The sequence below is a fragment of the Mesitornis unicolor genome, unplaced genomic scaffold (genome assembly GCF_000695765.1).
Source record: "Mesitornis unicolor isolate BGI_N332 unplaced genomic scaffold, ASM69576v1 scaffold10631, whole genome shotgun sequence".
Lineage (NCBI taxonomy): Eukaryota > Metazoa > Chordata > Aves > Mesitornithiformes > Mesitornithidae > Mesitornis > Mesitornis unicolor.
This window is the reverse complement of record NW_010163123.1, coordinates 16,835-43,816: the sequence shown is the minus strand read 5'-3', so window position 1 is coordinate 43,816 and position 26,982 is coordinate 16,835. Positions and strand designations below refer to the sequence as shown.

The following is a 26,982-nucleotide window of genomic DNA, read 5'->3' as shown; positions in this document are numbered from 1 at the left end:
GCCAATATGAAAAGCGGGTCAGGCTCTCCGTGAGGTGCCATTTCCCAACCCGATAAACCGAGGTGTGTTAACCAAGTGAAAAACTGAAAGAGAGAACCTTAATTGTAACTTTTCTATGTCTCTCAAGAGGAAGCCTCCTCTCTTGGAGGTGAAGGAAGGAAAATGGAGGAAAACGAGTGGAAAATAGCTGAAGAGTTCTCGAGTATTTGGTGCCTAGCACATATTCTAATGGCTCTAACCATTCTTGTGCAGATCACATATTTGAAAAAGTAAATCCTGAGATGGAAAAGCTGGGATATGAGTGCAAGTGCCTTGGAGGAGGGAAAATTGATCATAACAGCAAAGACAAGAAAATTAGGGTATTTGGGCTCTCTACAGTAAGTGCATCACTTGTTTTCCTTCAAATCCTTTATCTCTGATGCTCTGAGCTTTTTGTTTTATAGCTTTCAGCAGTTTGAATCACAGAGTAAACATTAACTGGAAAACTTGCCTGGCTTATGCGTGAGATAAATTAGAAAAACAGTATTTTTAACAGCAGGAGACCAAAGCAAAAACAGTAGATAACTTAATGCTGAGTAATGTCTTGATTATGACGTAATACTGAATAATATCTGCATTAAGTTATAACCAAGACTAAAACCGGAATTAGCATCTCTTGACTCAGAGTCTTTTAGTCTTACTGCTAGAGCAGGAACAGCCCATTTGTAGCCACAGAGTCTTGATCCAGTTACTATGTGGCCTTTTAATTGCCAATAAAAATATTCACTGATAGTTTGCCAGCTAAATTGTGGTGTTCTGTGTATCTGTTGGGTGAGAAGAGTAGGCCCAGTTTAGGTGTGGTGAATTTTCAGTAGATGAAGATGTATCACATAAATGCATCTTGTGGGAATAAAATTAACTTCCAAGAGTATGGAAACTAGAGCATTTCAATTTCTTTATGAAATACTCAGTAAGTGGTAATGATCCATTGAATTTAGGGAACACACTGTAGTCTTTCTGGTGTTGCTCTGTGATGAAGCATAGCTAATTCCATAGTAATTCCATGAGCAAAGATTCTGGTTTTCTAATGCAGACAAGAACAAAGTTCTATTAAGTTAATTGATTTTTTTTATAGAAAATGATGGTTACTTCAAATCCGCTTACCTTAACTGGATGAGCAGTGGAGGTCGGGCCTTGAATGTGTTAAGCATTTTAAAATGCTTCTGCTGCTTTTGTTGTACAGTGACTCTTGCCACCTGGAATGATACAAAAAAAAAAAAGAGCTGTAGGATTTGTATGGGATGGGAAGGCAGTGTAGAATGCTTATTCTAAGGTCTTGTGCCTATAACTGCATTTTTAGGTGAGACTTGACACCTGTATTAATAATTCAGCTGCCAGTTTAGTGTTAGAAACAGTGATCAACTCCTGCTCTTGTAATGCAGTGTCTATGGAAAATCCTTTGTTTCTCTGCTTTTGGTACCTTGAGGCTTACAGATGAGGAGAGTTTTATTACCATGAGGGGCTCCCATCAGGCAGAGACCTGGAGGTTCAGAAGACCTCAGCAGCAGTTCTTAATCTACTAATTAAATTGGTTTAATGCTTGTTTTTATTTGGAGATTTGTTGCCAGACTCTAAATCAGAATTATCTTGGTGTTTTATGAAAACCAGAGGAATAGTCATTGACTTGTTTTGAAGTAGATGCTGTGCTATTATTTGCAAAGCCGGATGGGGTCTTTAAATGTAGGTTAAAAATCAGATGGATCATCTGACCTTGCTTAGTTTGGACTTGCAGTGGCTGAAGAGCACAGATATTTAAAATTACGCTGTTACCAGCTAAGACAAGACTGCAAATAAATAGAAAATGAAGACTGTTTTCTTTAGTGGCTAGAATAGTACTCAAATGTTCACTTGTGACTTCTTATTACCTTTTCTATCAGCTGAGCCAAATCAGTTGGTTTTATGCTCAAATATTCAAGTGGGTCAATGCAATCTCTGTGGTTTAAAAGAATATTCAATAACTATGGTAGCTGAGGGGTTGGAAACATGTTAAAACAAGCTTTCTGCTGGAGAAACCATGATGTGAAAAATGCATCCTTGATTACTTGAGATTGCTTGACCTTATCTCATTTATTTTCTACAAATCGGGGTAGAGGGAATTGGAGAGGACAATAGAAAAAAACTGATACTGCAAGAATAACTCTTTACAGTGTTTTATTTGATTGTAAACTATTTGAAGTATCAAATCATAACTGGATAATTTGCGTTGAAAATAACTCAGTGATTCTGTGGACTTCCTTTCTGTATGTGTCTAATAAGCACTTGTTCTTTCTTGCAGGGCTATGGAAAAGCAGATCATTCAGTAACTGTAGAGATACTGAAAAAAGTGTATACAGATTATGAAATTACATGGTCAGATGACAAGAAATAAATTGACTGCTTATGAACACAACAAGCAGTTCAAAACTGATAACTGTGAGCTGTACTTTGATAAATAAAATTGAATCTGCAGTTCTAAGCCTTTTTCCTGCTCTTCTTGATGTGCCATCTAATTAAACACTCCCACATCATCTTACCTCCAGTTTGTTTTTATCCAGTCCTGTATCACTGATATCCTGTAGGATACATCAGGATTTTGCCATCAGTTTAAGTATCAGAGGACCAATCCTGTTCCGTGGTCTTTTTAGTTTCTTTTATTTTCTATTGCTTTTTAGGCTTTTCAACTTTCTTATCCACATCTACCAAAAAATCAGGGGGCAGGGGAGGGTTGACTATTAAAGTTCTTCACCAACGATCTAAATCTTCTACTTCATGGTTTTGAAAATTCAGTATTTGTGTTCCACATTAAAGTAATGATCAAGATCTTTTGTGTTCCTGCAAGATCTTTCTCTACAGCAGACTGATGTCAATGTCGAATTCTGACAATACTTGTTTCATTCTCATTCCCCTGTACTACTTTTATTCCCCATGAGTATAGTGATGCTTTTCCTTTTTATTTTAATGGCAATAGTTACCTTGCAGCTTACTACTTCCCTGCCAGACCCAGTACACCTAGGCAGTGAGTGTCTGAATTAACTTGCAGCACCTGCTTCCTCCTGTTGTGGCAAGATGCTGCACTTCATTTGTTGTGAAGTTACTTGCTACAATTTTACCTTTTTGTTTCCTGCCAGTCTTCCCTTGAATGCTGTTGTGGATTTCAAGGTAGCACCTTTTATTCTCATGCTTACATTGTTGACTTGCAGTCTTCAAGAGGTGTTCTTATATAAATCCTTGTTCTTCCCTTTGCTGTGGCTCCTACTGCACTTGCCTAACAGTATCTGGTGGTATCTAGTGCCTTTTTCTTTTCAATGTGCATGTGGCTCTAAAAGTACAAACAGTATGGATTTTGAGAGGCTTCAGTCCAGTTTCTATTACAAAAAAAAAATCCTCTTGTTACTGCCTTATTACACTAATTATCCATCTTATGTCACTCTTCTGTATCTTTGCTTTGGTTGAGCAGAGAGGAATTTCTTCTTGTCCTCAAACCTTTCAGTCTATTCCTCATTAGAAGAATTCTGGGTTATCTCCATCCCAACAATCACCTGGGAGCAGGATCTCTTAAACCTGGTGCTACATGTCTCTTGGTTGGCACCTGCTTCCCTATACCTGCAGCCTGGACTTGTCCCTCCAGTGCCTCTGTGAGATTTTGCATCTGCTGTTTGTGCTTCTCTTCATGCTCTTGTGCAATTGTTGTCTGGCTGCACCACTTCAAGTGCCATACCATTGATTGAAGGTTTGATTTTCCTTAACAAGATTTTAATTTCCAGACATGATTAAATGCCTATCTAGTGACCAAGAATAGCATAGAAATCAGTAATTTGCAAATTGGACACTTCCCTCTCCAATTTTCCTCATGGGCTTTTTCCCCTAAGCTTTAGTAAAATAACTGTAACGGATGCCATTTAACTGGTGCCAGTATACAAAACTGATTTTTTAATAACCTCGTTTCCCAAAACTAACAAATAGCTTTCAAAGGGAAATCATCAGTTAAGAGAGCGCCTGCTTAAACAAACAAGCTTTTAAACTTAGTTTCCTGAGTTGTTTTATGACTGATTTTAATGTTTCCACAATACTTACGGGAAAGACATAATTTAGACTGGATTTTTTATTGCGATGACTCTTTCAAAAAGCAAGGGGATGGGGTGGGGGGAGAAAAGGGGCCATAATGTGCTAAGAGCTAATAAACTGAGTTACCAGCTGATCTCTACCTTTGTTTCTTCATACAAGAGATGTGGCCTGATGTAAAGGTTTATTGCATCATCAAAAAAAAAAAAGTACTCTGAGGGTCTTCCCAATTCTGTTATTTTCTAGAGCAATGTCATTTTAGGAAGTGGTCATTTCCCTAGCTATTAAGTAATATGTACAAGTACTACAAGCGAGTGAAAGATTTTTATTCTAGATCATGAAGAGAAGCAGGAAAATGGTCACTATGGTGGTGCTTGTTTGGCAGGTAGAGAAAACCTTAATGTAGATGAGGGAAATCAGCATTTGATGTTCAAACACCGACAGAACAACCAGCCTACAGAATGTTGAACAGACGTGTTGAATTCTGCTTCCTCTCAGCATGTATCTGGTGACTTTTAAAAACAGTACAGAACTCATCTGGAATTATGGAAATCCCAATGCGAATTTTGCTGATTTAATGTGAGGAAAGCATCCTTTATTAATTCTTATCAGTAATTCTGAAATTAGAACTTAATTATACTGTGTGGCTTTTCCTGTTTTGCCAATGTGTGATCACTGTGTGATTGTGGCTCTAGCAGTCTTCACTTGAAATTCCTAAAATTGATTCTCTATTTGCACGAAAACAGAGCTGTCTTTGAGCAATCCAAGAATAAAATGAGGATGTTGAGTAAAGGAGCAGTATATTAAACCCAAGGCAGTGAGTTTGAACGTGGAATATTTCAGGAGGATGCATTATGGTAGAAGATTGTAAGTGCCTTCTCTATTAATCAAAACAAAATGAGATTCTTGTTCTTAACCATATTCATTGTCACAGTGGTCAGCATGTCTTATTACTCAGGTGCTGTTCTTTGAAGCAGCACTAGACCAAGTTCTAGTACTAGGTGTAGAACAAGCTGTTCAGTCAGCACGCACAGGCCACGATTTGTCTTATGACTGAGTTTTGAAAAGAACTCTTAACAGAGTAACTTCATTGATCTGCTATAGCTAAAACTTCCTTTTGTACCTCTGTCTATAGTCAGCAGTTGTCTATGATCAGTAAATTTCAGAGTTTATGCAGAAAAATCCCAAAGTGCAATCACAGCCACGGCACAGCCACAGTTTTATTTTTTTCTGTCTCCTATAGAAGAGCAACTTCAGTAGTTTCAGAAGCATCCCTTTAAAATAATCTACTTACATTTGGTTTTGAAACAACAGCAATTGTTAGGGCTCTTCTGTAAAGTACAGGAAATCCTCTATGATTCTATCTCAATAGCAACAAGATCAAAATAGGAATCTTACCGCTGACTTTCCTAGCCTTCAGTGATGGGAAATTTATGCAATAATTAAAGTGATATAGGCCACTGCTGGAAGAATTTTCTTTCCATCCCCTCAGTCTATTGTCCCTTCTCCCCTACACTGAGTATCCTTGCAACCAGTTTACTGCAGTGGTTGACTGTCTCTATGTTTTTATTTCTGTAAGGGTACCCAATAAAGCAGTGCACGATAAGCAGTAGCTTTGATCTCCCTGGTAAAGTTGTGTAATAGCTTTTTGTCCTGTTTTAGTTAAGACAAAACATGCAATGGATTTGTGTGTGTATGTGTGTGTCAATTGGTGGTGATACCAAGCACTTAGGACTAGGTTTTGTAGTTCTTCGGGTTTGTTTGCATTTCTGGTAAGATAATTTCTTCAGCAACATCACTCTCTTCAGTGTAGGACACAGGAATGACTTGGACATGGGCTTTTCTGAACCCTTGCTGCCTTGCCAAATTGCTGACAAGACTGAAGAGGTGTGAGTGTTCAGTAGTACCCCCAGCTAGTTTTGAAAATGGGTCATAGTGTATGGGCGTGTAATTTCTGGGAAAAATCTTGTTTATAGTATAGCAATCTAGTGAGCAATGTGCTGTAACTGCACAGCTTAGCTTCTTTCCCACTTGTCACCTAAAGCTCAGTTCTGTCACCCTCCAATTTCCTGGATTGCATTTGTAGGTTTATTTGTTGGTTGTTATAAGGAAGTTCTCTTATGTGGAACTGCCTTTCAACTCAGCATCTAAAACAAATGTTTTATTCCTTTCTAAAAACAGTATTGTTATTTCCAATTACTTTCTGAAATTTTCTTAAGACTGTTATGTCAAAATCTGAATGGTGAAAACACACAGACCACTATAGTAAATATTCCCTGGTACACTTTTTCAAAGGCTTGAATAAATGTCAGGTGTGCATTACATACAGAAACATTACAAAGATTTGGGAGATTGCTAGCAGGACACAATACAAGTGATAAATGCAATCACATCCCCCTCTGGCGGCAAAGCAGCAGAGCACACAGGTGTGCAGTCGATTCCAAACTTGCTGCAGTTAAACTGCATCCGAGTTGGGAGCCCAACCCTTGAAAACCACTTCTTGCACTGTATTAGGATGCTGCGCTCAGCAGTCACTCCTGTGATGTACAGTTCTGAGGCTGCCAAAGAATAAGAGAAGGGGACTGGGGACAGTGATTTGCTTCATTTTTAAATACATAGAAATGACAATTAATTGGCATAAACAGATGCTGGTTTAAGCAGAACTCCCTTTTTCTATGCAAAACCAGAATCAGAAGAGATCTTCACTTCTGGTCAGGCATCAGAATTTGTGAAGTACTTCAATAACTAGTAAGCATCCTTAATTTGTCAATCCACAATGATAACTAAACAGAGAAAGAGATAGGAGGATTAAGACATTTTGTCTCAAAGGTATTTTTGAAGGACCAGTGGTTGAATTTTAACTGGAATCTTTAAAGGCCATTTCCATAATACATCGCTGCAGTCCTTTATCAGTTGTTTTAACTATGCTGGTCCTAAACACGTTTCTCTCTTCCACAAATTCCTCAAAGAGAGGGATACCACCACCAACCCCAAAATAATGTGCTTTGCTTGCCAAATACACGCGGCCGTTTTCATCCAAGAGTTGAGCCAGAGTGTCATGCAAAGCACTGTAGTAGTCAGGATTATAGATGGTCTCAGATGTGACAATTACATCATACTTTGAAAAGGGTTTGTTACTGCTTAACAGGAGCCGGGTGACTGCAGACCACTCGCCGGAAAAAAATCTACATCTGGTGAGTGCATCAGGTAAGTGCTCTGCTTTCTTGGGCCTCTTTGAAGGAGGCTTGCTAGTTTTTTTGTCATCTCCACAGCCCATCGTGCTGCCTCCCTTTATACAGTTAGCCACCACATTAGGCAAGGTTATTTCATTAATCACTGTGCTGTTGTAGTCCTGAAAATGGACTTTTTCAGCTTTTCCCTTTAATGCAACTATTCCCAGCAGTCCAGCCCCGCAGCCGAGATCCAATACAGTCTTGTTGGTAAACTGTATTTCAGCCTCAGAAAAGTAGTCTATGAGATCAAAGGTGCATTCCCAGATTTTCAATCCTCCCTCATAGACTCCTGAGATGAGATCGGAGCGAGAAGAAACACTTTTAGACACGATGCCTTCTTCGTCGGCGCCATCCAGACATTTTTTTTCCACTACAGATGAATTTATGTAATACAGGCCCGATGCTGTTTCCATGAATTTAGTTTCCAATATTTTCCCGAGATCCTCAGGTACATTGTGCTCTTTGGCAGTTTTAACGCAGACCGTTTTCTTCGATGGTGTCTTGTCTCGTTGCTCATCAGTACCCAGCCCTGGGCTGGAGTCTGCTATGGGATCAGCAGTTTGCTTGCCCTTTTCTGTGGATTCCTGCTTGCGTTTTGGAGTGCACAGCTGTAAGTCCGTCTTATCCTGAGTGTCTGGTTCATCGTTCTTATTTTCATCGATCAAAAAATTAAATCGAAAAGACATTTTCAGGAATAACAGTATAGAAAAGTCAGCTTAATTTATTACAGCAAGAAACACTCACTGAAGAGCAATACTGACATAAAAAAGTATCCGTTTGTTTGCTTTTATAGAGGATTTTTTATGTAGTTGTCGCTGTGGGAAGAATGCTTTGCAGGTAGAATATGGGATACTTTGCCAATCAATCAGGCAAATAACTTCTGAAAACAGAGTAAATAGTTTTACACGTTATTAAACTGCCAAATATTACCACAGGCAAACCGCAACATCCTAATTTTCATTTTTAAAAAAATCATATCAGCATTTCAATTTCTGAAAAGTGTTACAAATGACCACCTCTCTCAGGTAATGCGGGCAAAAAAAACCCCGTGTCAGACCTAACGTTTCAAGCGACGCAACAACAACGCGCTTAGAGAATGCTAAGGCCCGGCTTCCCTCCTCTGCACCCCGGCTAAAGCCGAGGGGGTGCGGGGCAAGGGGACCTGGTCTCGGCTTACCCACCTCGTTGTGCCCTTACCGATGCCCGCTTACCGCACGTTGTCGCCTTCCGCTTCCTTCTGCGCATGCGCGCCCGTGGCAGTGGGGGGGCGGGGCGGGGGAGGGCTCCTTTCTCCCGCCAGCGGGCGCAGAGGATGCTGGGACAGTGGAGGTAGCTTTCTCCCCCCGGCTGGTCCTGAGGTGAGCGGAGTTTTTGCGATGTCCCAAACAGACCCTGAGCTGCTCCTGCAACAGCTGGGAGGCTGGGATTGGAATCTCTGCCGCCGGGAGTTACCTGCGGTCCTGCCCCGGCTCCTTATATCCTTCCCGGGAGGGAGGTTTGACTGCTGGGTGGCTGTGGGGAAGTCACCCCGGAATGGCGGGGGTTGTGTGGGGTTTTGCTGCTTAAGCATCGCGCACAGTTCAGGCAGATACATCTGTGGGAAGGAAAATGGTGCAGCCTCTGTAAAGGGCGGCACACAAGACGGAAGATCTAGGTGCCGAATACTTAACTGGAAATTAGTACAGCCTTCCACTGAAATAAAAGATTCACGGCTGGAAATTGTGTATGGCTCATTTAGCACTGTAGATAACTCCGCCAACCCCTCTCAAAAAAATCAAAGCCAGCAGACCCCAAATCTCACTCTCCCGATACCTTGCAGAAATCCTTATGCTGATAGTGTGGGTACTGAGCTGTATCTGCCCACATTGGTTATGAGCATCCCCACCAACTTCATGCGATGGCTGAAGTGTGCACAGGGCAGTGTGAGAGAAGTCACCGGGGCTTCTGAAGAGGCTCTAAAGATAATCTTTATGTCACAATGAGTTTGAGTTTCTTTAACGTTTTTACTCTATGTGTCAAGAATCTGAAGACTGGACTGAGCATGTTCGTAAGTAGCAACCAAGAAGTGCTTCTTCCTACAGGCTGTTGTATTGCAGTGGCATTATAAATTATGCACTACTTTAAAATAGTTATAACTAGCAACTTTCACAGTCCAGCAGTTCTGCCAGACATTGCATGCTGCATTTACTGCATGTTGAATAAGCTTTATAAAAGCCCTTAACAAAGCTATGCATGTAAGGCTGCTTTTTCCTTCCCGCTACTGGTTTTTAGATACTAAAAAAACATATGGGTGCTTTCTATATTGTATTTTATTGTCTTTTTGGCTGCTGTCTTACAGGTGGCAAAACTCTGGTAATAGCTGATAGTGATAAGAAAATGAGGCTGATATGGAACAGTTCAGAACTCTTGCTAACATTTACTGTTGAGTTGCATATTAGCGTCAACCAGCACATTAAGTTTGCAAGTATTTGCAGTTTAGAATACGGAAAATTCTAAGTCCATGAGCAACAACTGTGCTCAGCCTTCAACTAAATGTGTGCAGGTGTGGTGCTGTTATTGATGGGTCTGTGCATGTTGGAGCTGTTATTGTTACTTGACTTTTCAGGTAATGCATATGTGGCAAATGTTATGTTGCTTCTCAGATTTCAATATCTGATCTGTTTTTTCTTGATGCCGTTCTTTGTTTCATTTCATAGGTCACTACGTATTTTTGATAATCACATCTTGTTTTTCTCTAACGTTTTATAAATGCTTTGCTTTGCAGGTGTTTTGAGGATCCTGACTGAAATGTTTTTGCCTCATATCAGCCTTGCAGATTTGGAACAAACTTTTTTCTCAAAAGTGTTACCTAAGGTAATGACAGCTTTGATTAAATGTGGAATTTTCAGTCAGTCCAGTGCTAAAACCTGCTTTGAATGCAGTGATTCATTTTTGAGGTCACATTATATTGCTTTTGATACAAAACTTTATGTGAGGTAGCCTCTCAGGACAAATAAACTGAAGAACCCAACACTCATACATCATGAGTAAACATTGTGATATTTGTGATTATAGCAAATAAACTTTTAGACCATAGTGGGCTAACATGTTCTCTTTTAGGATTAAATGATGGAGAATTCTATGCTGTAGTTGTATTAAAATTCTTCAATGTCTACAAAAAGTAAAGCAGTGCTGAATTACTGATTTAAGTTTCAAGCCTCAGTTTGCATATTTTAAGAAGCCTGTAAAAATGACCACTTTATTTCCATTTACCCTATTTTATGTCCTGTAGCAAATTTTGGAGATTACAAGAAAAATGGCTCATAACAGACATATCCTGAACAAGGATTACTGTACCATACCAGTTGATGTAGTATCCTGCACGTGCCTGGAAGCCGCTTACTGTCTTTGTGGTCTCACCAGTAGCACTCATAAAATATCCAACCAACGTAGAAATTATTGTTGTTTGCAGGTCATAGACTTAATTTCTTTATATATTCAAAATGTTAATGATCGTTCTCAACCAAAAAAACCCAGTTTTTCTGAGACAGAATGAAAATCCTTTTAAGATGGTGTGGTTTTACCTAAGGAAAAATCTTTTGTAGAATGAGGTATGTACTTCGAGTGAATTAGCTAGAAAGTTTCTTTTACTAACAGATTTTATAAAAAGTAACAGCTAATATGGTTTTCCCAAATTATAGACAGACGCTATAAGATAGTTTCTGTTTCTTGGTATATTGTGCTTTATGATTCAGATGCTAGAAAGTGTTATTTTCTCCTGTGAGTTACCTCAGTAGCCCAGTTTGCAAGCAGATCTAGAATGGTGGTGTTATTTGCATTCATATGTTTATAAATGAAATGTTTAAGTTTTGTTTTGTTCTGACAGACTCTACAGTTATTTGATAATTTGATGTATGAATTGTCCAGTGAGGCCAAAGCATTAACCAGCCAGAATACAGAGTTACGCAGTACTGTGAGGAATCTTTTACAGGCAAGTTCCGTGAAATAAGTTGCCAAATGAATGTTTACATTATTCTTTGTTTTTTTCCTAAACAATTAAGAGGTTTTTAGTATGCTTTTGTTACATACTAACCAGCTGGTTAAAATGGAATTTGAACTTCCTTTGCAGTTCAAGTTCAATTAAAGTTTTGTGAATGATTTGATTACATTTAGTGTGTGATGCTAATCAGAATTAAAAAAAAAAATCTCAAATTGTCTAACACAAATGGAATCTGATTCTCCATATTTAAAGAGTGAATCTGGCACCTATTTACACAGTCACTTAATTCAGAGTTTGAAAATTTTTCGTAAATTGAGAACAGTAGTCAGAGGAAATATGAACATTTCAAAGAGTATATACTCAGAGAAAAGGTCTGGAATTGCATGTTACTATTTGATGGAGCTTCATTCATCTTTAACAAGCTATTTATGCAAGGAGCACTGAACTTTAAATGCTATAAAAATCTAGGTGCAATTCAGCTAAGAAAAAATGCTTTTGAAATTATTACAGAAGTGAAAAACATTGATTGCTGTTGTTTATTCTTGCTTTAAGACCATGGTGCAGCTGTTGGAAACTCTGACCGGTTGTGTACGATACGTCTGCACGCTGCAATGTGTGCCTCTGGAGAGTATCCGCACCCTGCCGTCCTCCGTTCTCTATGTAATAAAGAACACATTTACACACTGCAAGGTAGGCCTGTGTTAGGAGGAGGAAAAGTCTTATACTGGTTGGCTTTTAGCAAACACTCGCTTTGTAAGAAGGTCCTATTTTCAAATAATATTGTTGCCAAATTATTTTTTAAATTTAAAATTAGTTTTTAAATGGTTTACAGAATATTTAGTGCACAAGTACAAAGGTGATTTTTCAGCTGTCTGCCCAGCAAATCTGACCTGGTAGTGAGAGGCACAGACTGTGCAGTTTCCATATTTTTCATCAGTGTCAGTTGAACATTTTGCTGATGAATGTAGGCTCTCTGTGACATCTGTCCACTTCGGATAGCTGCGGTATTTTCAGAGCTACAAATGGTTACCCAAGTGGTGCTACTTACCTATGATGAGTAACTTATTTAAGTTTCAGATCTGGACTTTCAGATGCAACAGTAATTCCCTCTAAAGCAGTGAAAATAAAACAAGGTTATTATATGGACATGGTAGCTTTTAGTCAGCCTTCACTTTCACTTTTTAATTTGTCTTTCTTATGGGAACATTTACAGCAGTTTTTCATGTCTGGACTTGGACCCAGGTGCCATACCTTTATTTAACAATTCTGATTTGAAGGTCTTGGGAAATATTTGGAATGCTACTTCCTGTCTTACTAACCTTGTGCTGTTTTGTTCAGAAATACCATCTTAGGTTCATACATGGGGGCCTAATCCAAAGCCCACTAAGCTCACTAGAGCCAGGCAGACTTCATTAGTTGTAGATGAGGCTGCAGGTGAATAGCATTTTGTATTTAGCGAACAGGTTGGTATCAGAAGCTGCAGATCTGGCTGCATATTGACTTAAATTGGTATGTCTGTGCCTTGTTCTTTTTTCCAGTGAAAGGTATGACAAAGCTCTTGATGTCTGCAGCATGTGTAAAAATCAGGCTGTGATTCCTGAACTGTTTTTTAAACCTCTTCTTCCCCATTTCCTACAGGACAGTGAATCAGTGTACTGTGGGCATCTGCACTTGATCTCTGACCTCCTGCAAGCTATGTTCAAGGAAACCTACTCTCTTCAGAAGCAGCTGATGGAACTACTTGAGATGATTTCCATGGACTCTGCTTCTACCGAAGATAACATCACAGATATGGTGTCAGGTATATGTGGATTTAACGCTTTTTTGAGTCTTGCTCAGTCTTTTTTTCTATAGAGAGAGCATGTCTGAATTTTTGAAACAGGGTTCTGAGCATGCTCAGTTCCTGCTGTCCTGACCAGCCTTTCAGAAAGCAGCATTTTGCAGCTTGAAATAGTTCTGGTTTTTCTCCTGAAGCTTTCCCTGCAGGATGGGGCATGTTGTGTAGGTTTGTAGGAAAGGGGAGCACTGGGCCATTTTCCTGATTCACTGTCAATGCAGTGCTATTCTCTAGTGCTTGTGATTGCTGCTGTTTTCCTGAGAGAGGAGCATAGCTGTGAAAGCATTAATTAGTTTTAACTCAGTTGTTGCTGTTATTATTTTCTCCTTAGTAATCCACACTGTGCTGGACATCTGCTCTGTCATTTCCAACATGGACCACGCTCTTCATGCCAATACGTGGAAGTTCATAATCAAGTATGTCATTGAACAGTTTGGATTTTATTATAATATAAACAGACTCTAGTTGTAACCAGCATTTAAATAGCTTTATATTCAAAGTTTCAAATAAAATTGAAATTAGATAACTTAATTGAGCTATTTAGCTAGAAAGTAAATTTAGAAGTTCAGCTAGTAAGTAGTATTAAAGGAACTGTCTCTGAAGGTGGTTAGGAATTGTGCATGAAAAAGTAAGAGAAGCTTGACTTTTTGTATTACAATACAGAAAAAAAAAAAGAAACAGCATTGTCTGAATAAATAATCTTGTAAGGTCTGACCTGCATTTCTGTAGGTGTTTTTGGCTTGAGTTGTGCTGTTTTGTGCTTTCATCCTGCCTCTCCTCAGTGTTTCAGTCGTGGCGATGAAGAGGGTCTTTCTCTCTCAGTTTTTGCTTTTAAAATACATGGATACCAACTAGTGTTGAATAAATGCCTAAATAGAAGAATTAGTTATTTGGATTTGTACTAACTCATTGCATGATCACTTCTGACAATTAAATATCTGATTATATTCCTATCTTTTAGGCAAAGTCTAAAGCATCATTCTCTGCTGCAGTGCCATCTGAAACACAGTGACATCCTCAGTGGCCTGTGCAAGGACACTCTTCTTTCTTTTCACTCCAGTTTGCAACTGGCTGAGCAAATGAAGATGTCAGAGATACAGGTAAATGAAAAAGCTCCCAAAACTGCTGTTGAACTTGAGGAGAAATTCTTTGTGCTTTATTATTCCTTGGAGTGGTTTGGGTTTGGTTTGGTATTGGTTTTGTTTGTTGTTTTTTTTTTTTACTTAGGCAGAATACCTTGTTCTTTTTAAACCATGTGAAAATGAGGCCCATAACTTTGTTTAGACTGTGGATGTTTTAGTGAGGCTCTAAAAACAAGTTTCCATCATACTTTGTGGGAATTGTTTTTATTTCCTAAACTGATCTCAAGGTCAATCAAAAGATAATATTTCAGTTCTGAATATTGCTATAAGAATGTTGAGGTGTACTGAAGACTTCAGAAGTTTTTCCCACAGCTGCAGAATCTGGATAAAATCAAGTTTGAAATAGGTTTTGAACATTGTTGGTAGTGTAACTTTCTTTTTTTTACTGTATTATATTGTATATTAAGTTTTAGAACTGCTTTTTTTGGACAGGAGGACACTGACCTGAGACTGTTCCAGAAGACAGTCAAGCTGTGCAGGTTCTTTGCTAATTCCCTTGTACACTACACCAAGGTAGGTTTTAATACTTGAATCCTATGTTAAATTTAAGTCTCTGATCTGCAAATGGAATAATTTTGTACTGCATAATATCTTAACATTTTTGACTATACCTTATGGGTGGTATAATTAACATCCATGCATAACCTGATTGTAGTTCTTCCACCTGTACATACTCACAAGCCTAAGCAGGATTACTGTGGTGGTTTAGCAGAAAAACAAATGAGTAATAAGCTGTTACAAGCAATGTCACTGAGGAGTTGGTAGGAGATGTCCAGTCTTTACAGGCAGCCTTGAGTCAATCACTTCTGATTTTTGCAGCTCTGTGGCTATTACAACTGTACTAAGTATTTTTTAAAATAAGCCTATAAATTTAATTGGTTTTCCTACAATATATACATTTAGTGTAATGAACTTTAGAAATACTTTGTTAGTGAAGTTGCTTTGTGCTGTGGATTGTTAGAACTCTGGCCAGTTTTGGCAATGTAGTGCTTTACGCACCAATATAGCATGAACAGAAAGAAAGTGTATTTAGTCATGTATTTTGTATTAAAAATACCATTCAAAATTAATGGCTTTTGCAGGAATTCCTTCCTTTCTTCTCCGATTCCTGCTCTCAGTTACATCAGCTCTTTCTTCAGCTATACAGGTAAGGGAAGTACAAGTAAGTGATATTGATAGTATCTTAATAACATCTACATACTACATTCTTAAAGTTGCCGATATTTTGAGATATAAAAATACAGTTCTTGCTCCAAACTTGTTGCTTGCTTTTTTCATGTACAGAAACTAAAACATAAATAAATAAATAGGTCATTTTTGTGTGGTACTAGTTACCTTAAACCCATTCGTGATCAGTGGTCTGAATGTCCGATATTGAGAAGCCACTAACATCATTGCAATTAATTATGTCAACTATTTACGGAAGCTTATTTGAAAATTCTTGTTCCTAAAGTCAAAATTCGTGAAGGTAGGGTTTGCCCTTTGGTCACCGTGCAATGAAGCAGTTAAGCAGAGTTGAAACAGCAGCCCAGCCGTGTACTTCCACTTTGAAATGAACAGTAGCATCATGTTAGTAAAATTGTGCAAAGTCAAGGCAATTCAGAATTACCATGACACCTTGTAATCCTAATTCCTTTCTGTTTCATATGTAATGAAACAGCCAATCTCTCTTTTTGTTCTGTCTTAAAATTCTAGTGAAAGAAAAAATCCAAGACTAAATGCAGGTGCCGGCAGCAACTGTTTCAACTTTAAGATAAAGTATGGAAATATTTGTCCTGAAGGGACAGAGAATTGGAAACAGAGTATCTTGAAATTTTTCATACCTTTACTGTTGTGTTTGTAATTTCATGAAATCTCACAGAAGAACTCTATGGTTCTCCCAGAATCAAAAGCTTTTTTAATGTTATAGTCACAAAGCATAACAGTCTGCAAGGGGCTTGTTTTTCTTTCAGAAATGTTATTCTGTTCACTGCAATAGTGGGGAAGAATACGGCAAAGCGGGCTTAGAATAGAGGGCTGATTTCAGTCATTTGGGATTGGAAGCAGGTTCTGCAGCGAGATGCACACATGAGTTCACTGCGTGTTTCGCTGCAAGATTGAGTGGATATTTTTTTAAAAGATTCCTCTACTAACTTTACGTGCCTTGTAGATCTTTCTTAAGTGGAAGGTTGTAAGCTTCTATTCACTCAGCAAAACTGAGCAGGGTTTTTGAGTAAGAAGAGGTAGCATTTTTACAGTCTCTTTGTAAACTGCAAGAGTAGAAGGTTTTCATTTCATGATCTCTTTTGCTTTATTTTCATATAACTTTTTTTTGTTTTATCACCCAGGGTTTTTTTCACTTCATAGAAATGGCTTTTCACTGCTTGACTTTTTTGTGATTCAGTGTATTTCTTCTTATGTATGTTACGTATTTTACATGCATTTTCTGTGAGCTCATATGGTTTTCTTTCAATTTTTAGTAAAATACTGGATTGTGATGCTTAGTTTAAAGGATGAATGCAGAACTGTAACTCTCAGCTATAATAGATACTCTAATTGGGGAGCCTTTTTTATCTTCTGTTTCATAATAACAAGGAAATAATGAATTTACCTTTTTTTTTTGTCCCCTGTCAGCAAATTTCCTCCCAGTCTCTATGCTCCGGAGATCTCAGAAGTTCATCGAGATGAAATATCCCGAGTTTTTCTTGTGGCTCTGGATCCTCTCATCAACCAGCTTCTTCCCTTTAGCCCTTTTGTGGAGCAAGTGTTAAGTGAAAATTTAGGTAGGTTTAAAATACAGCTGTCACTGCTATAGTACTTTGTAAGCATCTCTAAGGGATTAGGACTGATATTTTGACTTTATGGGCCAAAAGCAACATTCCTCACAAGTTAGCTTGTCTCTGATTCGTTTGTGAGTGCTATGATATAGCCAGCTGCATGCTAACTCAGATGAATTTTGTAATGGAAGCTCATGTACTCGCAATACCATCAATATTAATCTAGTTAACAGTAGTGCTAGAAATTCTGCTGTTTTGCATCGTTTCAATCCACATTTGTGTTACAAACTTCCAAAGTAGGCTGAATTTTTTCTGCTGTTCTGTTGGTGGGGGAAGACAGCTGTTTTTCCTAAATCCTTTTCTGTGGAAAGTAGAATGCCTTTAAACTGGAAAATAATCAGCTTTTTGTCATTTCTGCCCTGACCAATGTCATATTTCTGAGATAGCTGTGCTGCCTCTTGGGAGATACGGTGTCAGCATCAGTTGCTCCTTTTCTCTCTGCATGCTGGGCTTGCTTCTCTCCCATGTGTGCGCTCTGGCCTTGTGATTATCCTGACACACTTAGAAGAAAACTTGGTGTTTGAGTGATTGAGGCATCTGATGCTATCAAGGAGACTGGAAGTGTGATGCATGTAGATTGTGACTCCTGTGCAGCACGTTGGAGTGGCAGTTCAGAACTGTGATCGTTTAGCTTTTACTTGAAATAGTACACTGCATTTATTTTTCAGTACAAACATAGTGTTCATAATGAAACATTTGTTTTCTTACCCCCAGCTGCGTCTATAAGTGATTTTTGATCGTTTTACTGGGAACTTTTATGTTTCACCAGTTGTTCCTCATTTGTCACTTGCTTAAAAGCCAGTTTACATGCACAATATGTTTACCAGGGCATCTAGCATCACATTTTAAAAAAAACTTCTACAGATCTTCCTCCTGAGCAGCAGCTGCCCCAGTGTCTTGTCCTGATTACCATAATGGATAAGCTGTCCTCCCAGCCTGAAGAAGTGCAAACTCTCTGGAACACAGGAAAAAGGTACTGAAAAGGCTTTCACTCTAACTCTTCACCACAGCGATCAGTCTGTGTGGGCAAACGGGGCTCAGCTTCTGGGGTTTCCCTCACAACCAAATAGTAAGATTTGTCAGACACTATGGATTTGCATTCTGATGCTGGGAAAAATAGGATGTAATGTTTAGTGCTTCAGGAGTGAAGGATACAGAGCCAGAGATGTCTTTGAAAGGAATGGTATTTAGACAGCTCCAAGATAAAAACAGATGGTGTATATAATTTGTTGATACTTCATTAAGTTAAAATCTTGCATTTTTATGCTTGAACTCTCTATTAATCACCTGAATTTGTAAAAGAGGAAGGTAACCGGGAGTGTAAATCTAGTGTAAAAGCACTGAAGTTATTGCCGTTGTTTCTAGTCAAAGACAAAGATTCTGTAGTGCAGATGTTGTTTGCAGGATATGGGATTTGCAGATCTGTAACCCAACTGTTTTTCTTTCTTTCTTTCTTTTTTCCTTTTTTTGTTGTTGTGTGTTTTTTGGTGTTTGTTTGTTTGTTTTTCTTTTACCCTTGCAGCCTGTCTTTGTTTTCAGCTCTCTTCTTCAGTTTCCAGCAATGTTCTGGTGAGCTTTCTCTCCCTGTTTCTTTGCCGGAAGTGATCAGTACAGGACAGCCAGCAGTTCCCATCACCCTCTACCACTACGTCTGTGTCCACCTGTGCTCCTTCATTGCTTCCACACTCCCATCACATTTCCCTCAGCTGGTAAGGTTGGTTTTTTACTTACTGTCTCTTTGGCTGTTGTCACACACTGGTACTATTTAAAGAGTGACTTTTTTCTAATGATCTAGCTCTGAAGAGACACTTAGGTATGAAATGGTTCTGAGTTCAGTTACACAGCAAATATCCCTTGTGGGAAAGGTGAAAATAAAGTTTCATGCAAGTTCTTGAGAACTGTCCTGTATTGGAAATTTTTGTTCTCTTTGGGAGCGGGGAAGATCAGATTGTTATAAAAGTTTAGTGCCTTCTTTTATGCAGTGTTCAACTTGTATTACATTTACCTAGTTTTGTTAGTCTGTACTGTGAAATAAGAAGAAAGTGACATTTAATATTCAGTAGATTGTATTGTTGTGATTCCATCTAAGAACATACCATAAAATGGTAATAAGCTAGTTTTTCTGCTTCAGAGATGTATTCTGGCCTTTGATTAACATTATATATGTTTTAAAAGCTTTCACTTTTTACCACACATAAGCAGAAGAACCTCCAGGTAAATGTAAACTCTTAAGAGCTGTCACAGAAATTATAGCCCTAATTTAGGTTTTGTTTTTTTTTTTCCTCTTTCAGATAAAATTTGTGTTCCTAAAAGAGGAAAAGTTTTTATTTGCTTTTCAGTAAGTGGCCAATAGAGCCAACAAGAAAATCGGTGATATGTTGGCTTAAAAAGACTTTTTTTAATAAAAGTTGCCTTGCAAAGAAGGGATGCGCTACGGAAATGTTTTGAAAAGTGAAGAATCCTCAGCCCACTGAAATGAATGTACAAGTACATTCGCAGTGTGCAAAACTAAAGGTGTAGCTTAGCTTGCTTGGTGGCCTAGCTGAATATAGAGTATGTTCCTATAACATTTTAAATGGGATAAGCCAAAAATCTGATTAGGTTTCATGCTAATTAGTGGAGTAAAAGTAACAGTAGGCCTGCAGTCTGTTTCTGCAAGAATTTACATATATATTTTCTCCTCAGGAGTGTGCTCTGCTGGATGCTGTGCTGGGTTCCAGTATGATCACGTCTTTGCTAGCAATGGACGCATGGTGCTTCCTTGCCCGGTAGGATGTTTTTATTTACAGATCAAGCAGGATTTCCATAGATCCAGATAGTTCTGTTGCGAGTAGTTCTGATCTTTCTAACATACAGTTGTCACAGAATTAGATTATTTTCAGATGTAGAGCATATTTTGCAAATAAGGAGGAGAAATGGCTTAGCCATTTTTACATTTATGCAAGTAAGGGGAACATACTTTTTCTGTTATTTAATAATTTTTGTTATTTAATAATAATTTGGAATGGTTCTCTCCAATAAGTTTTGTCTGTGCATATCAAGTTTAAATATGTTGGAGGAAATGGCCACCCCTTGGACAAGATTTATAATATTTAGTCTGTAAAGGAGCAGGAAGTACAGACTCGCAAGCTTCTGTGTCTCGCATTTCAGGTATGGAACAGCTGAACTGTGTGCTCACCACGTTGTTGTGATCGCCCACTTGGTAAGCAGCACAGCGATGTTTGCAATTCAGCACCAGTCATAGTTGTACCAGGAAAACTTGCTCAGTGACCAAAGACAGGAATTTCATTTTTTTCCAAATCCAAAATGGAGATCGTTTTAATTCCTCAAATTTGGTTAATAATTAGCAAAAGCAGTACCGTGAAAATATAAAACAACATGCCTAGTATTTCCAACACATCCTGCATTGCTTTATTTAGATTGGTACTGCTGTGATCCCACATAGCAGCTCTCAGAACATTCTGTATAATTCATTTGCTGAGTGGTGATTTTTCCCTGAATTTAATTTGATGCATTACCCTCTTATCCTAATTCAGATAAAGTCTTGGACCAGTGACTGTTACCAGGTCTCTGTCTTGGGTGTTCTGCTAAGGCGTATGCTGTTCCTAATGGCTCCAGATCATCAGGCAAGTATAGCACCAGCATCTGTCTTTGACAGAAGAGATTTGAATCGGTGGCCTGTGTTACAATACCCTCTTACAGTTCTTCAGAAATGGCAAGGTGTTGAGTGCTCGCTTGCTGTTCTTGGTATTGTACTTGTTATTAGTTGTCGTAGTGGATCCTAATTTGTGCAGATGTGTTCTTTAGAACAAGAAAGGCACATACACCTTTCTAAGAGTGGTCTTACTGGTTGGCAATGAAGTCCTTTTTTTGACTTAAGTGTGAAAATGGCTCATCTCCCAGATTTGCTGAAACTGTATGTCCTGTCATTGCATCTGCGACCAGTGTTCGTGACTGTTCTCCTGTCATCAGATGTAACGAGCAGTATCCTTTCCTGTCAGCGCCTCTCTGTGTACCTTGGAGAGGCTAAGGCTCTTCTACTCGCTAGGACCGTTGCCTCAAGCAGCTGAAAGAACAAGTTGCTTAATCATTCTGATGTCCTATATGTGACAAGGGAGGTGGCAGTTCTATAAGGTTTTTATATAAAAAGTTGGATTTTATTTAAACAAAAGGTTTTACACAGGCTTTTTCAATATTTCTAAAGCAAACTAGCAGTGCATTTTAGTTGTTTGTTTCTCAGCTTTTTGACAGGTTATCAAATTACCTTCTGGTTTTTTTAGTTCATATTAGCTTTTGTTTGCAGGTAGAATTTGCTCAGAAGTTCCTTCCAGAAGAGGTGGAGAACTTGGCAGTGTGGCAGCACGTATCCCTCAAGGCCCTGAACCCTGATCTTAGGAAACGCGTGGCCTGTCAGCTCAGTGTGGCAGGGCTCGCCCAGTGCAGGCGATGGCTGAACAGCAGGCGTGTTTTGGGAGAGCTCCGACCTGTGGTAAACCAGCCTTAGTTCTCTTTGTAAAAATGTCTGAACTCCGGATTTCCAGACTATACGAATTCTTTTGCTGTCACTTCAATTCTATTTTTCTGTGTTGCACAGCTTTTTTTCCCATGCCATACTAGCAAATGCATGAGCAAGAATTATCATTTTACATATTTTCTTCTAGTATGTGGCACCTCAGGACCCTCTACTCTGAGGGTGGTGATAGTGAAGGTCATGTGGTTTATTAGTTATTCTGGTTGTTGTTTGCTCTCTGGGTGAGCAGATGTATTTTTCTTTAGAATTTCTGATTTATACTATGCCATACAAGAACTGTTAAGTTTTAAAGTCCTGGCTGTTTTTATGTGGCATCAAATTGAAAGATATTCACTGGTCTCCTTGGTGAAGGAGTGTGAGAAATCAGACTTCCACATGTAGTCTCTGCTGCCAGCTTTTGCCTGCCAGTGCAGCTAATGATCAACACCGTGTGAAACTCAGAAGTAACGGATGGCTTCCTCGCTTTGGAAGCTTTATTGGCCGGTGGCCTGGTGGATTAGCTGTACTGTACAGCTGACACAGCACATTGGGCTTCTTGCCATCTTGTGTCATTTTAGATCTTTAATATGAGCCTGGGGTTTTGGTTCGGTTTATGCATAGATTTGTGGTTTTGTCTTACACATTTTTTTCCTAGTAGAATACTGCCATTTCTGTCCTGCTGGCTGCCTGCAGTTTTGCTGGTGACTCTTTGGAGGCAGAACTTCAGGCATCTATCTTGGGAGTGCTGGGTCAGTTCTGGACTTTCCTCCAGGCTAAGCAGGTAAGAGAATTTGCTGCTCCAACAGTGAAAGCATGAGGTCTTTGAGAGGCTGGTGCTGTCTCATCAGGTGTTTGTTACTAAGTTGTCTTACTTGGATTGGACCATTTCTATAAAGCACAGTGTAACTGTGCTGCCCATCTGCCATCAGGCAGGCGCCTGTTCTGGGAAGCAGAGTTTGTCTTTTCCCAAGTGTTACACGTGCGGCTCCTTGCTACTCCATCTGTTACTCAGTGTCAGATTCAGACTTGCTTAAGGAGAAATCTGAAATACCTCATTCTGATTTGTACCAGTTACAGATTTGGCCTGTTTTAAATCTTCCTTAGAATGTGAGCAAAACTCATGTAATGTAAATAATACATAGCTTAGCACATGAAAAACACAGAGTGAGTAACCCTCCTCCCATGTTTGAGAACAAGGGGATAGGGCGATTCCCTTGCAACTGTGTACTTGTTCACGTCTGCAGTTGCACTGCAGAAAAAAGGATTGTCATGGGTCATACTCTAGGTTAAAAATGGAAGTTTGAGAGAAGGCAGGTGAAGAAAAGCCAACAACGTGCCCCTTCAGAGGTTTCTTCCAGCCTCAGCCATTTTGTGAAGATATTTAGCAACTGCTAAGTGAAAAGAAGTAGTTTGAACAACCTTTAGCTGCTTGTATTATGAGTAGAGGAAGAAGATAGGGGATAGCAAAAATTCTTAATAAAAATCAAAGAGAGTCTTGTAAAATATGATTACTTAGAAATATTATATGACTATTTTAATATTTTCTTGTGCTGCTTATGATTGTTTTATGTGTGTGAAGTTAGGCTAAGAATTTTGGAACGCTACTGTAACTTTAAATTGTTTCTTAAGTAGTTATTCCATAAGCTAAAATGCAGTGTTACTGGTATCTTGTGGTCTGTTGAAGGTCTCAGATGAGCCATGTCTCCAGCAGATGGTGTGTTTATTACTTCACCTTACGGAATTTTTCATCCAAGCACTAGATGCTCAACTGATTACACAGGTAAAAAAAAAAACAACAACAGGAAACAACAAAAAAAACCACAAAAAAATCCCCCAAAAAACCCCAAACAACAGACACCACTACCACCAGCCTTCTTATGAATAATTTATGAAAACAAAGTTCTTTGTGATTTACTGAAATCTCAGATGACTTACTCCATGCTCTGGCCTTCTCTAATGTTATTTCTTCCTTTATGGCACTTTGGTTAACGTTGCTTTTGAGAATCCCATTACTCTGTACAATAATGGAGACATGCAGATATACTATGGAGCATGCTGCTTTCTTTCTAAAATGCACACTGGAGCTTTATCCTAGATGTAGCACACCTCCTTTTATTTTCAGTCCAGTTTTCCAAAATCAATATCCTCACATTTAAATATGAGATAGAACAGTTTTCACCCGTAGTCCATTTGATGGAGCTTCATTGGGATTTGTTTTCTGCAGGTATTTGCACTGCAGTCTTTCCTTTTCCAGTTGGATCCTCCAGATCATGTTCGTCTAGCGATGGTGGATTTTCTCTCCTCTATGGGAAAGGTGTTCATACCACAAGAAGTGCAGGTAAATATAAATGTGGTCTTATTTAGTTAATGCTCAATCTTTTGATGAAAATAAATGCTAATTTATGTAAATGTATAGAATTGAGTTCATCGAATACACTGGAGTGCCATGACATAGTCATCTTGGATACTTATTAATGGTCTATGGTAGTTTGATTTTTTCATCGTGACATGCTGAGTGCGTGTAAGGTGCTTGGTTTATTCATTTGCTTGTTGCTTCTCACCAGTTAGAAAGGACGGATGTTTGAACCTCCAAGAAGAGCAGAACCTGTCACCTCCCTTGCAGTGTTTTTTTGCCAGACAGGGCAGTAGCAGTCTCGCATTTCACAAACCTGTCCCTTGACCTTAGAGCAATTCTCTAGTAATAGATCGTGATGGTAAGACATGCACAGCTGTCTCTTTGGAACTGACAGATACTTGTTCTCTTTCAGAGGCAAGTTGTACCCCAGTTGTCTGGTTTGTTTGCTTCTCTGCTCGCTGACCAGACCTGGCTGATCCATCAGCACGCGTTGGAGGCGTTCACATGTTTTGCAGAGGTAAGCGCAGCAGAACTCTGGATGCAAGTATTTGTCTCTAAATGTTGTTGTACACAAATTCTTCTGTCCTAAATGTTTGCTGCTCTTCAACTGACCAGTCTAGCTCATAGTCTAACAGATGCTATTGCACACCAAAAGTAACGAAGGCGAATGCAGCTGTAAGTGAAGGAGGATTAAGCATTGGTTGCTTAGATGGGTTGCAACACAGAAGGGACCATCACAGTGACTTTTTTTTACGTTGCCTATTCCTTTGTTAACATGAATGTCCTAAACAACTATTATTTAACATTTTTGTCAGGAAACAAGCCATGAAGATGTTGTTCCTCAGTGCCTTAATTCTGAAGAAACTAAGAATAAAGTTGTTAGCTTTCTGGCTAAGGTATGTATGTTGTTGACCCATTCTACTGCTTTCTCAGTTAATGTTGCATGCTTCCTTAATAAGTCATAGGTGACCTGTGTCTATGTCCACACCTGCAACATTTGCATGGTGATTTAAATAAGTTAAAAATACTGTTCTGGTTGGATTTTTCTGCTTGCTTTAATCAGCAGAACTGACAACTTCCATTCCTATGCATGCTGCTCTTCCAGTACTTCCCAACTTTGATTTAAATGCTTTGCTTTTTCCTCCTTGAACAAGGAACTAATTAAATGCCACGGTTACTGTTGTAAGCAGACAAGTTTTCTGTTATAAAGAAAGGGATTTCATCATTCCATTTGTGTGTTTTTCTTGGAGGAGTTTCTGAAAGCCAAATGAACAAATATGAAACATCTCAGTCCTTTGTGCATGTTAGGAAAAAAAAATTCTCTGAAGAGCAAACAGCTATTCATGCAGAACACAGTGGGAAAGAGGGGGTGGTTATCGTGCTGGAACCTAAGGCAGGGCTATTTGAGCAGTTTTGACAAGCAGGTAATTAGCAACAGAACTGATAGCTGCCAGTGATGCTATACCAAAATTTTAGATCACTTCAACCTCCTGTTCAGAAAAGTGTGTAAGAAGTGAGATTCAATTTCAGCTACACATGAAGATCTCTCCCCCCTTCTCCCTTGTTCTGGTATACAAAGGTTGGTAATGCCTTCTTGTTTTAGTTACCTCTCCTGTGGCTTTCTCCCTAGACAACGCAAGTAGAAGAGACAGCAGAAGCACGAAGAGAACGCATGAAACAAGAAAGGATCACCTGCAGTGCACAGCTTACAAAAATGGCTGGAGAACTGGAGTCAACAGGAGAGGTACGTGCACTTCTTTAAACTATCTGGGCTCTACTGTTGATTTCAGGCAGTTCTGGGAAGTATCTAAAGTGGTACCCTCCACGTTCTAAGAAAAAAAAAATTGCGTGTACTCCTGGCCCTTAACAACATACGTGACAAAGCAAGGGAATCTCTTGCAGCTCTTCTCCAAGTGTTTTCTTGCATTCAGATGAAGACTGATCACTCATGTAGAGCATTATAAGTGATGTCTTGTTTGTTTAAATCTGCAGCCTCTGGCAAAAAGAGCATGTCACCCACCCTCTGAGGAGCAGTACAAGTCAGCAGTTGGGACGATGGAGGGGGCAGTGGAGGCTGTGAAGCTGCTGCTCCAGAAAGGGTCACCTCCTGCTTGGCTTGCAGTGAAACTGGAGGCTCTACATACAGCTATAGCCATCCTCAGAGACAGTGTACGGTAAGGTGCTCAGCGGGTTTTAGAGACAGTGAAACAGCTCAGCTCCCTGTTCTGAGCGAAGAGATGCCTCTGTACCACAACTGCTGGAGAAGAAAAAACTGACACAGGGCCATGCTCTACTGTACTGCTGGGTCTGGGTTAATGTGCTGAAATTAACTGAGGTGTTGGCCTTTCATAATAACGGGCTGGAAGGACTCATGTATTTTAATGGACACTACTGTGCACCTGAGCTGTTGTTGTGTATAGTGCCAATGTACAGCTTGCTTTTCTGAGCTCCTGTATGATGATAAACATTTCATGAGATTGTATTTTCAGTACTTAGCCGTTTGAATCTGTTGTAAAATTAACAGTTAACCTTTGTTCCTGTCACATACAGGTGACCAGGCAGTAAATGTTTTTATCTTAATTTTAAAATACACTCCAGAATAACAGTTTAAGGCTCTGTACTGTTCTCTGAACATACCTCTTGCTGCTGGTTTCACGCCACGTGAGGGTCATCTTTTAAAAGTAATCTTTATTGGTCACAGTTAAGAGCGGAAAGAATGTGGTGCTTAAGCAGTTTGTGTTCAGTCCTTCACTGCATGGTTCCTAGCACCTCTTGTGCCATCCACTGACAGAACTATACAAACAGAAATAAATAAGCTGAGTAAACTGTACATCTTAAAATCATCTCTTAGCTGAAAAGTTAAAAGGAGCCATTTCTAAAGGCTCTACTGTTCTGGAAAAAAAAAAGAAGAAAGGCACATTAACCAAGGAACTCAGTGTGACTTTCATTTATTGTCATCAGTTTTTCAGAGAAGGGCTGAGTTCTAGAACAATCGCTTACACCACTCTTGGCCTCCAGCAGCATGTCAG

At 39.1% G+C, this 26,982-nt stretch overlaps 3 protein-coding genes across 3 annotated transcripts; 2 read left to right on the top strand and 1 right to left on the bottom strand.

The window, feature by feature from the left end:
- Positions 1–252: 252 nt before the first annotated feature.
- LOC104547957 (14 kDa phosphohistidine phosphatase-like) lies at positions 253–2,407 on the top strand (the record flags this gene model as incomplete). Its single annotated transcript, XM_010193835.1, has 2 exons — positions 253–377; positions 2,315–2,407. Coding segments are annotated over 2 exons (218 nt in total), but the record flags the coding sequence as incomplete, so codon positions are not given.
- Positions 2,408–6,921: 4,514 nt separating this feature from the next.
- On the bottom strand, positions 6,922–7,999 carry METTL18 (methyltransferase like 18). Its single transcript, XM_010193834.1, has one exon. It carries the CDS (start codon positions 7,997–7,999, stop codon positions 6,938–6,940), a length of 1,062 nt encoding a protein of 353 aa, XP_010192136.1. The 3' UTR covers positions 6,922–6,937.
- A 690-nt stretch (positions 8,000–8,689) lies between these two features.
- On the top strand, positions 8,690–26,131 carry LOC104547955 (chromosome unknown open reading frame, human C1orf112). The gene is made up of 24 exons (XM_010193833.1): positions 8,690–8,788; positions 9,321–9,360; positions 10,078–10,166; positions 11,179–11,283; positions 11,845–11,982; positions 12,931–13,093; positions 13,461–13,545; positions 14,091–14,229; positions 14,704–14,784; positions 15,354–15,418; positions 16,885–17,033; positions 17,952–18,060; positions 18,610–18,796; positions 19,773–19,855; positions 20,238–20,289; positions 20,624–20,713; positions 21,391–21,576; positions 22,256–22,378; positions 23,282–23,377; positions 23,822–23,935; positions 24,366–24,470; positions 24,769–24,849; positions 25,584–25,697; positions 25,946–26,131. Exons 1-24 carry the CDS (start codon positions 8,690–8,692, stop codon positions 26,129–26,131), a joined length of 2,679 nt encoding a protein of 892 aa, XP_010192135.1.
- The last annotated feature ends 851 nt before the right edge of the window (positions 26,132–26,982 follow it).